Below are 12,333 nucleotides of genomic sequence, written 5' to 3' on the forward strand. Positions count from 1 at the left end.
TGGTAGCATGGAGAGAGAGAGAGAAAAAAAAAAACAAACTCTGAGATCTAATGCTTAAGCTTTTAATTGGAACCAAGTGAAACTAAAACATGCAGCTGATTTAGATAAAACCTAAGGACCCACTTACTGGCTCACACTGAGCAGGATTTCTGCAGTTGACTACTACAAAAGCAAGATAACAAAATTAGATACGATCGAAGGGAAGAAAAATGCACAAAAGTCCTTGAATTAAAATGAATTGAAACCTTCTGGGAGAAAAGCTATTTGGTAAGCTCCATTAAGTCTATTGTAGATAGCTTTATTTGACAAAGCAGCATCCTGGCATGTGGAACAGGAAAGAAAATAGCTATAAGATGATCTGTCAGGGAGTTTCCAGTCTCTAAACGAATAAGATTCTGTGCAGTAGCCAATACAGCTTTTAACTCAAAAGAAATACAGAAGCAAAATGCAATTATATAACACTAGTAAGTGCATTTAATCTGAATCTCCCATACACCCTCCTTCCCTCAATAACTCCTTAAATTCAGCAATTTATCAAGCAAATATTCAAACTTATGGTCACGTTCATTTCAGGGGAACATTGGATTAACACTGTATACAACACTGCAGATACTGAGATGGAGACAGTTCTATAAGTCAAAGATTAGTCAGCCATAAAACATCTTGGCTAAGCACTTAACTAATTTGAACAACTCAATTATTATGAAATTTTGTTTTTTTCGCTTTAAGTTTATAGTATGCATTTGCAGTAATTAGTTCACTATTCTGAAAATATTATCTACTGATTACAAAGGATTTATTCAATATATATGGAGGTTCAGATGTTTAGGGATCTAAGATATGGTAGAAGTAGAGGAAATTCAGATGTAACAGCTACAAATGCCTTTTTAAAAGTCTGATTTGGTAGTGCCTTTCCTTAAGAATTTCTGTTCATGGAGTAAAGATTCTAGGGCCACTCAAGTGGCTATAGAGCTGCTGACTTCAATATGCAAGTACTGAAACCAAGAAATTCTGATTTGCATTATAGTCAATTGGTTCTCTGTAGGTCTCTGTCTTTGTCTCTGTCTCTGTCTCTCTCTCACACACACACACCAAACAGTTGGGACAATTTGCTAAGATATCTCCAATGCCTAGCACAGTGTTTGGCATGCAATAGTTATTAAATGAATGCATTTGTTTAGCCATCCCAACATTCCTGTTAGATTGTATAATGTACTTCTTACAAGGATGGGACCTGAGCTCAGTGGGACAGAAGTCCCTCTGGCGTCAAAAGGAACACAGCTGGGACTAGAACTCAGGTCCTCTAACTTTAGGTCCAGTGCTTTGTCCATTGTACGTTACTGACTCCTAAGACTGTCTAGAATGGCTTACCTGAAAACACTGGACTTTTGGCTGATATTTTAACCTCCCTTCTGGTAATTCTCTCCCTGGTTTGTTGTGAAATCGAAAGGCAAAGTAGTGTCATATTGTTCAGCAGGTTTGCCTTATGAGTTCCATTGGGGACCCACAGTCTCGTGGCCTGTCTTATGGTGAGGTCCTGACTACACTAAGAACAAAACCCTTTACCCAAACATCTGTCTGTAGACTCCTGTCTGGTTCCTAATAAACCCCTTAGTAACCACAATAAAAGGCAGCAGATAGGTAGATTGTCATATATTATAGCCATTTCCCCTTAGTTGGTAGAGGGTCTTTTAATTTTGTGATTCTTTAAAGAAAAATATTTAATTTATATGAAGATAAATTTATCAAAAGTATCTTTTATGATTTCTATCCTTGGAGACCTTCATCCCAAATTATATAACCAACTCCTGTATTTTCCACAATTTATTATGCTAAGTTTTTTAAAAATTTAAATATTAAATCCATCTGTTACAAATACTGGTGTAAGGTATATATATGATGTAGGGATCTAAAAATGTTTGGCTAGTTGTCTATTTATGTGTAAGCTCTCTTACGATTTCTACTACAGAACATACTATTAATAAATCCAAATCAAGTGCTGCCTAAATGTCTAGCCTTCCTAAGAGAAGACAGTCCACTTTTAATTTGGGACTGTAATGGAAGATGGGAGTGAATAAAAAGATCCTTAGCCACAGGGTTGATATTCAACCACTGTGTACTTCTATGGCTTTACCAATTGTTTCTAGCTGGTTCCAGGCTGATGGTTTTGTGCCCATACCTTACTGGATGTTAGAAGTTTTAAAATACCATCCCTGCAAGTAGATGCTAATTAAATGAAACAAAGCAGAATTATCTTTACCTGATTCCTCAGTTTCTTTTTTTTCTGTGGTTTCTTCTATTTCCTCATCGGACATCTCCATTTCTTCTTCTCGTCTGATTCCCATTAATTCATCATTATGTATGTTGCGAATTTCCTAACGTTAAAAGTTGTTCTTTGTTAGTGGGGAAGCTTTGAAAATATTGAAGAAATGAACAGAGTTAAGGATAAGATGAAGCAGGGTTTTTTGACATATGAAAAAACTTCAGAGTACTCCTAAGGCAAGAACAAAGGGACACACTGGGGCTGAAACTGTCTTGAAAGACAAAGCAGACTTTGTACATTCTGTCTTCTGTAAGGCATTCTTTCCATATCCAGAGCTCTGGCAGTTGATGATTCTTATATCCCTCCTATATTAGAAAGTACTGTTGGTCATGAAAGGCCTCTCACCTCTTAAGTGGATTTCTGGACTTCCCTTGAAGAGTTCTACCATTTTCACCTTCCCATATCAAATTCTTTAATTTTGCACCTCCAGGGGCACCTGAGTGGCTCAGTGGGTTAAGCCTCTGCCTTCAGCTCGGGTCATGATCTCAGGGTCCTGGGATTGAGCCCCATATCGGGCTCCCTGCCCAGCGGGAAGCCTGCTTTCCCCCCTCTCTGTCTGCCTCTCTGCCTAATTGTAATCCCTCCCTATGTCAATTAAATATACTTAAAAAATTTTTTGCATCTCCATCCTCTTCCCTCTCTACTTACAGACTTACTCAACAGAACTCTTTTTTTTTTTAAAGATTTTATTTATTTATCTGACAGACAGAGGTCACAAGTAGGCAGAGAGGCAGGCAGAGAGAGAGGAGGAAGCAGGCTCCCCGCTGAGCAGAGAGCCCGATGCAGGGCTAGATCCCAGGTCCCCGGAATCATGACCTGAGCCGAAGGCAGAGGCTTTAACCCACTGAGCCACCCAGGCGCCCCACTCAACAGAACTCTTAATCTAACTTTTGCAGGTTTAGAAGTTAACATCAAAAATGAGCTGTCATGAGTGAACTTCTATCAGATGAACTTTTCCAGGGATAATAACTATACTCTGAACAAGACACAAAACCAAACCAAGCCAAACCCCTAACTACTTGATGGCACTGGGGAGCGAACAAAAGCAGGCATACCCTAAAGAATGGCTGACACCTGGAAGAAGGATGTGGGTCTCTCAGTTTTGAGGAGCCTTTTAGTCTGACAGCAGACGACAGTTGGCAGCTCACGGAGTGGCCACATTTTTAACAGGAAACCCTGTCTTTATGTCTTAAAGAAATCAAGAAGGTAGCCACAGGGAAGTGAGGAAGAGATCCCAGAAAGGAGACAGCCAAAGAGAGAGAGAGATCCAAATTCTGCCTGTAATAGCTGCTCAAATTTCTGCATAACCCTTGAACTATGGAAGCACAGGACAGATTCCAAACAAAACAGCTAAGTCTAAAAAAACTGAACCTAGATTTGAGCTTCTAAGAGAGATAATTTCCAGCTTAAATTCGATTAAGTAAATTGACCATTAAAACAAAAGAAATTGAAGTCAATCTTCTTTGGAAGAACATAACAGAATATAACCAGAGCCTTAAAAGAAAAATATTCAAAAAATGCAGGCAAAGCCCCGAATTACTTGATTTATGAACAACTAAGATGAGATGACCCACCTTCAAGAGAAAAGATTATCAACAGAAATAAAACTTGAAATGAACCAGATATGGGAGTTAGCAGACAAGGAGTTAAAGCAGCTATTAAAACTATCTCAATGATGGAAAGGAAACATGCTCATAATGAATGAAAAGATAGGCAATCTTGGCAGAGAAACAGAAACTAAAAAAGAACCAACTGAAAATTCTAAAACTGAAAATATAATATCCAAAATAAAAATAACTGGCTGAGCCTAACTTTACAATAGAGATGGCAGAACAAAGAGAGAACAATACAAATTTATCCAATCTGAAGAACAGAGAAACTAACTGGAATCACAGAGTGGAGAAATGAAATGATTCAAGATACCTGAAGAAAAAATAGTTGAAGATGTCTCAACTTTGATGAAAGACATTAACCTATATATTTGAAGAGCTCAGGGAACCCCAATCAGGAGATGTATGAAAAAGGTAGGTCTAAGAACATCATAGTCAAATTGCTACAAACTAAAACATTAAGAGAAACTCTAATTTTTTAGTTAGCTACACTCATTGTGATAATCATCTCACAATCCATGTAGGTCAAATCATAATGCTATGTATCTTAAACTTATACAGTACTACATGTCAGTTCTACTCTCAGTAAAACTGGAAGAATAGAGGAACTCTTAAAAGCATCCAGAAGAAAAAAAAAGACATATTATATACAAGGAGACAATCTGAATACTTTGATTTCTTTCAGAAACAATATAGGCCAGAAGTCAGGAGAACATTATCTTTAAAGTGCAGGAAGAAATAAAAATATCTCTTTATTGAGAATTCTGTATGCAGAGAAAAATTCTTTGGAAGAATGAAGATGAATTAAATCTATTTTCAGACAATGTAAATGCAAGAATTTGTCATCCAAAGATTTACACTATAAGAAATGTGAAAGGCTGGAGGGAAATGCTACCAGCTATAAACACAGATCTTCACGTAGGCATGAAGAACTTTTTGGAAATGATGGAGATCACACTGGAAAAGTCACTTTTAAAAAAGTCAGCATGAGGGGCGCCTGGGTGGCTCAGTGGGTTAAAAAAGTCAGCATGAAAACTGTGCATTTTAGAGCACTTTGCAATCATTTAGAGGCCACTTGATGCCTGTCAGAGGCTTCTCAGCACTGAGCTGAGAATTCCCTGCCTACGTTAGCCCCAGTTGGGCCATAATACAGGAAATATCCAACGCTGTCTGGTGAAAACTGCCTCCATTTAGGGGGATTATAAATATTTCAAATGGATTTCTTAATAATTAATGCTATAGTTAATCAGTATCTCAACTAATATTCTCCTTTCCATGCCTTTTACTGGGAAAAATGATAATTTCTATATCAAGATAAGTTTTCACTACAGATATAGTCCCTTTTAAAAACACAAGGTTTCAGTATTTTCACAGGTAGTTAAGAGGTAATAGAAAAACAGAAATAATAGAAAATAGAACTACTAACATAGCATCTCTCATGTGCTACAGGGGCATTATTTAAAATAGAAGAAAACAGTGACTTGCTTGAGAAAAATGAACTTTAAAGGGCTGTGTAAAGAGAGAGATTTGCTATGTCTTATTCAAACTCATTGCATAGAGAAGAAAGGAATTGCTCATTTTTAAGAATTCATTCTGTCTCAGGAGTCTGGGTTTCAGTTATCTTCAAAGAACAGTTACTGGCAAGGTGATTATAATGAGGTTTGACACTGGCAAATTCGAATATTGTACAACTTGTGGCATCAGGAAAAGTTGTGGCTCTCCTAGTTGCCTAACAAAAATGTAGCCTGTCATAGGGTGTAAGCAGAGACTGATTCTCAATTCACAGACATGTCATCTGACTCTGGGAAAGTTACTGTGCTTCTCAGCAGAGTAAACTGTGTTCCTTCTAGGGAAATGTCCCCGGGTAAGAAGATCTAGCTGAGAGATGAGACATGCCCGGTAGCTGCTCAGCCCTACAAAACATCTTTCTGCTTCCAGCTGGGCAAGAAAGCATAATTTCTTCTGAGAAGTATAAAAAGTTCAATAACTAAGTAATACAGCTTATCTAGAGGTCTTTCATGTCTTCAAAAAAATCTCCAGAAACAGAAAGACCTATGGGTAAATTTTACCTCAATGCCTGAAAAAACCTCAGGAACAAGAGTTACCAATTCCTTTAGCTGATACTGAAATGAGGGTAAGAAAAACTAAGGGGACCTTGTTCTCCATTGTTCAGTCAGGCATACAAAGAGGCGGAGCTTAGAGACTGCTAACTAACCATCAGGCAGTCCCCCTTAGCTACAAAGAAACTAAGCCCTGTATTGTTACTCTCTTATAAGTATCCAATAGAAAGACACATGAATAGGATAAAGGCAAAGAGAACATCAGAGGTTACAGGGTATCGCAGCAAGGCAAACTCGTGAGGAGCATTTAGCAAATGACAGTACCCCTAAGTAAAGCAAGTATGTTTTTAATTCTATGAAAGCCTTACCTTTAAAGCACTTGATATCTAAGATACCTATTTCTGTCTCTCTGGTTGGGTCAAGAAAGCTCTATTTTGGGAAGCAAACCCTAACAAATACCTTCCGAGTGAAGGACTAAAAGGTAAATCCTTAGGGTAATTTCCCTAAGGAAGATACTCTACCTAGCTGGGGCACAGGTACAGGAAGGAGGGGGACTCTGAGCCACTGAAGTGCAGGCAGCAAGGGAACTAGCTGTCTCCCAGATCTGCCCCCTTTCCTAGCCTGACATTTGGATCTAGGGCTGAAACCAAAAGACTGGCAATGGCAGGCATAAACGTTTTCTGGAAGTTTTCATTTATAAATCTCCACCTGAAATTGACTGGGCCATGTCACTGAGAGACTGTATTGGAAAAGGAAAGATAGCACTCCTCAAGTTTCTATTCCATTCTCCTGACCACAGTTAACCTATGATATTTTTCATTTGAACAGTAAACTGTCAGTGATTTCTATAAATGCATCATGATGACTTTGAGTCTGTTTTAATGATAACTTTTTCTGATACTTAGAAATTCACAAACTGCTCCACAATGGAGGGGCAAGAACTTTAACACAGAATTAAACTGAAATCGGAGACAGAGGGAAATGCACAGAAAAAATCACCTTTGTACCAGCTGACACTTAAAATTTATGATAAATTAATCAAATTGCAATCATTGTACATTAAGTATCTAATTCTATAGTTCCACAAAAAGTTATGTGAACTTAAATTCATCTTACTCACCTGTTATGATAGTAACAAGGTTATCAGTAAAGCAAAGTTCCTTTTTAATTGTGTAACAAAACTGTACTTACCTAGACTTTCAACATTAACAAGATACTTGGTGAGGAAGGGTCAGATGAAGGAATGGAAAGGAACAGATAGCTTCTAGACTTACGTAGAAATCTGAATCTGAGCTATCATTCAGTACGATGAAGCAAAGCACAAACACAAGTTCCTAATGCCCATTGTATGATATACATGGAAATAAAAATTAGGTTGATTCAAAGTGTGTTAATAGGTGTTCCGATGCCTGAGAGCTAGCAGCTAGTATTAGAACACATGGGTCCTAAAACAAGGGTATGTGGGATAACTTGAACAATCTGTCTGCAAACAGTTCTTCAGAGTTTGGAATGGTAGACTTAGAAATCTAGAAAGTTATTTTAGCAATCATGGTATCTCATTTTACAAGAATGCTAGCAATTGTCAAGTCCCCTTTCCTCTGGCCTGATGGTATAAAATCTCATAGTGGGGAGGGTGCAAGTGGGTCTGTTCTAGTGCCTACTGCTACAGCTCTAGTTTCTATATATCATCCAAGGTTTAGTGTCTAATCTAGGCCAGCTTCTCAGTGAGAGAAACACAAGGTTTTAAACAGTTCTATAGAAAAAGAGTTTCTACAGTAGAGAGAGCTGTCAGTAAAGTAATTGTAGATATAAATTTTTAGTAAAGAGAGGAACTTTAGCTTTCTCTTATTACCCTTTTCAGTTATATCAGTAGGAGCCTCACACACACATAAATCAGAAAAGTAAACCAATGAAAGACTTATTAGCAAACTAGTATGTCCAGCATATGTTACTGAGGTGGAGGTGAGAGCCTGAGCTCCCTGAAGGTGGGACTTTCCCTTCTTAACAACCCCACTCTCAGCAGAGTAAGACACTGGTAGGATGACAATAAGACAAGGAACAGGTGCTTTGTGACAGGAGGAGGGTACTGGCTAGGTCATTCTCAAAGGCAACTGGCGAAAAAGGCTCAATGTCAGAAACTTTCACCTTAATGAAACCTCTGGCTTAGGAATTGTAGCTTTGAACCACAGGCCAAGAAAAAGCCGGTCTAGTTGGTTTAAGCCACTGCGATGCTCTGGTTCTCAGTGGGGTGCTCAGAGATAGCCCCAATTTAAGAGGATGGCAGTCACTTTCTAGAGTTTCCTATTGTCAAGTTAAAGTACGCAGAGGTTAAAAAAAAGCCATGATTTAAAGAGGTACCCATGTAAAGTAGAAGAGGTCTTTTTTAGGTTTGGGAAATGCAATGCCAGAGGAAGGTCATGAGCTATGTTCCACTTTCAGTAGTTTTACTTATTAAGGTTGAGGTATTCAAGGTAGGTCTTAATTTAGTCCAATCCAATAGGCAGGAAGCATTTTTCTGGGTTTCTACAAAGTCTACAAAATACATTATGAAACACGTAGCTCTTAACAATGATGCTAGCCATGTGCTTTATCCTCATCACTCTGTCAAGGAAGCTCTGCCACAATATTAGGTGATAAGAGTGGATAGCTCTCCTCTACAGGCCAGAGAAATGTCCAGCTTATAGGCTATCTTTTCTAAGAAGATAATTAAACTCAAGTATGTACCCACCAGAGAGGCAGGCTTGATAGAACTATACTTCTCTACAGAGAGCCTTGATAAATAATATTCATGGAAATATTTTATTGCAAAGTCATTTATAGAAGGGCTGTGGTCTGGACAAGTCAGTGCTCAAACCAGAGGTTTCCTTCCTCCTATGAAAAGACATTTTTATACTGGCAGGGCTTTCCACTGGGCGGGCGGGGTGGGGGGGGCAGTTCAGACAGCTTTTCCCCACCCTGAGAATGGATACATGTGTATATATATTGAAGAAAAGTAGAGACTTAAAACTGCTTTTCTACTATTATAAGACATATTGAGCATTCTCCCTCAAACTTTATTCTTCTGAACTGCTCAGACTAAAGAGTGGATATTTTCAATTTAGGGTATTAAACTCCACTCCCCACCCTTGATCACTTTCTTTACCTTTCTAGCTCCCTGAAGGCAAAGACCATCTCATCCTGAATTGCCTGTCATAATGCCTCAGACAGAGAATGTGCTTCAATTAACTTTTGAATTGAAATGTTGAATTTTGTTTGTTGAGGCTCAACGAAATCAGGTAGCCCTAGGATTCTGAAATCATCTTGTGCTACTGTTTTGAAGTGATCACTTACTAACTGTATAATCTGAGTACATCCCTTAACATTTCTGTGTCTCAGTTTCTTCACGTGTAAACCACGGCTATCATATCTATCCCTTATGGAGTTAAGAATGATAAACTGAAATATTACTATTTGTCATTTATATAGCATTTACATTTTTCAAACTCTACATATCTCTTTTCTCATTTAATCCCACACGACTGGTTTCATTATATCTCCAATTTACAGGTGAAGAAATAGAGACCGAAAATGTCTAAGTTGGTCAAAGTCACAGAGCTGCAATGTGTCACAGCTGTGATCTAGATTCTCTGACTCCAGATCCAGTGCTTTTTCCACTACACCACATCTACTGGAAGTTCACGTAAGTGAGACAATGTGAAAGTGCTTTATAAAATGTAAATGCCTTACAAATGCTATATAAATGTTAAGGAATATGACAATCTGCTACCATACTAGCAAAGAGGACTCAGAAGCAAAGTTGAAAAAGTTGCTGCACACACAGATCAAAAGTGTCAGGGGCCGGGTAAGGAAGCTGCCCACAGGAACAGAAGAACTTGAAGTATAGGTAACACCATTTCAAAGGTAGATCAGCGAAAACAAACCGCCCATCTTGGTTTTAAATCTTGGACTCAGGATAGCAACCTAATCACATCAGACAGATTCTGTGCTAAAAGTCACCAGAGCACAAGTACAGAGCTAGGTGTCAACCTTAATCTGAAATCAGAGTCCTCTGTTACCTTTAAAGCTGCCACCTATAAAGATGGCTGAGTGGATTTGATCAAAGAGGCTCAGAAATTTCAACACTCCAATGTACAGCAGTGTGGACTTTCAGGATGCTCTAATAAATGTAAGACAGCCCTAATATTTCTAACACTAGACACACGGGTCAGTAATTATCATTGTACTCAAGACTAGCTAGCTTGGAGAAGTAAACTTACAATTATCACAGCTACATTTTCACTACTCAGGTTTTCATCTAGCAGAATGCATTCAAGACAACACATGCACATTTATTACCCTTTTGGCAGCACATGGTCTGGTCACAGTGACAGGCTATAGAACACATCTTAGTGTTTCATTAGAGCCTTGTTGTGACCATGGGAGCTTGGCACTATTTAACTCTGACTAAACTCCAAATCAATAACTTGTTAAAGAAAGAAACTGTCCCCCTGAGGGGCTACCAGAGTAAAAAGTTACCAACCTCAGCTTGTTTGCACCAAACGCTGATATTTTTACGCTGGGCTTTTGTGAAATGGTCCCATGCCTTCTGTTTGGAGGCGGAATGGTACACAGCTACTATCTGCTCAACTGCAGTGTCAGATCAGCAGTTGAATCAGGTCGGAGTATCATCCAGGGTTGGCGAAAGAGAGGAGAAAAGAAGTAAGAGAAGCATCAGGCTTGTTACATCTCTCGTATGACACCAGTAGGCTACGGTTGTGCTCAGAAAATGTTACATGCGTTGGGGTACCATGATCTTAAAGAAGACTCAAAGGCAGAGATACCAATATGAATGAAGAAAGGGAACTCCAGAAGGTTTGGGGTGAAATGGTGACTAAATTTTTAATACAGGCAGTCTGTCCTTATCCAGGCAGGTGAGGCAAGAGTTGCGGTGAATGTGACCTAGTACTAATGCGATTTAGTACTAACGACTCAGCACCGCATGGCAGCGAGTGGCGAACTTGTACCAGCTCCTTCGGACCATAGGCTTCTTTTATAAACAAAATGAGCTTGCATATCTGACTTCAACAGAATCCGTCCTATTGTTATCCTGAGGTATACTGAACCAGAAGCATCAAATCGGAACCCAAGATGAACGGAATCTATCTTAAGTCTGTGTAGATGGGCTTGTTGACTGGAGAAATAGAAGTTTTATGGAAGAATACTGTGCAAGTGCAGTCCTAAAGCATATTTTTCAGAGTCTCTTTAAAAATGTCAAATGGAAAAATGTGTACAAATACGCTGGTGCTTTTACCTAATTAGCTCAAGAGAAGGGAAACTTAGACAAGACTTTTTGGGGGAGAGAAACAGAAGGATAAGAGCCTCTTCCTGGTGGGTAGTCACACTAAGAAAATCCAGAGGTGTTACTTTTTTTCTTTATAGCCCTGATTGTAACTTGTCTGTGAATGATTTAGGGATTTATAGTCCCATGATGCTTGCTGCTCTTTTTTTCTATTTGTTCTTTAGTCCTAAAAACATATGATTTCTCTGCCTGGATTCTATGCCCATATATATTTTCAAAATAAAAATGGAAGTGAAAGAACTCTTCCTTAATCCTAATTATGTGTGAGTCAAGTGCGGGAAGTCATATATGGCAAGAGTGGGCCTTAATTGTTTAAAAGCCAAATCATAAAACTATACTCTTATTTTTAAGGTGAATATAGTTCCTTACTCAAAAAAAAAGTAAGAGTGCATAGTTGTATAATATGTTGAACTAAAAATATCAGTTGAGAATTTTTCTAATCTGTCTCATTTAAGAGTCCTTGTAAAGGTTTGTAGTAGTTCTTCTCCTTCTCCTTCTTCTTTTTTTGTGCAAAAAGGTGGTTTTATTCAAGTACAGGGACAGGACTCATGGGCAGAAAGAGCTGCCAGGAGTAGTACTTCTTTTTGAAAATGGCCATTTTGATGGCTTCCCAACCCACCCAGTGTCTATAACATCCAGAAAAAAAAAAGAAAAAAAAAAAAAAAAAGAAGAAGAAGAAGAAAGCAAAGTGAAAACAACAGGTAGAAGTAGCAAATTTGGCTTCTATTCAATCACCCTGGGAAACATAATTATACTTTCACTAAAATGTAGTATCTGAGAAAACATAATATGATAATGATGCAAATCTGAAGCACAGAGCTTATAAATGCTGATGCTGTAATCTAACTTTAGCAAATACCAAACTTTCCACTAAGGCCTGAGGCTGCTTATAACTTACTTTGAAAACAAGCAAAAGTAAAAGCACAGGACCATGGTTCGGTGCTGCTGTTTCTAAGATGAAGGAGATATAACAGAAAAAAAATGAATACAGGAGGTGCCACA

The 12,333-nt window shown here is 38.4% G+C and overlaps 1 protein-coding gene across 8 annotated transcripts in view; it reads right to left on the bottom strand.

Annotated features, from left to right (window-relative positions):
* ENOX2 (ecto-NOX disulfide-thiol exchanger 2) overlaps positions 1–12,333 on the bottom strand; it is a 265,301-nt gene that overhangs the window by 26,520 nt on the left and 226,448 nt on the right. For all 8 annotated transcript variants that reach the window (XM_032329524.1, XM_032329523.1, XM_032329526.1 and 5 more), the window contains 2 exons: positions 10,513–10,619; positions 2,261–2,375 (listed from right to left, as the gene is read on the bottom strand). In XM_032329524.1, coding sequence (XP_032185415.1) covers positions 2,261–2,375; positions 10,513–10,619 — 222 coding nt within the window. The remainder of the gene's footprint in view (positions 1–2,260; positions 2,376–10,512; positions 10,620–12,333) is intronic.

This window comes from Mustela erminea, chromosome X (genome assembly GCF_009829155.1).
Source record: "Mustela erminea isolate mMusErm1 chromosome X, mMusErm1.Pri, whole genome shotgun sequence".
In the NCBI taxonomy this organism is placed as follows: domain Eukaryota; kingdom Metazoa; phylum Chordata; class Mammalia; order Carnivora; family Mustelidae; genus Mustela; species Mustela erminea.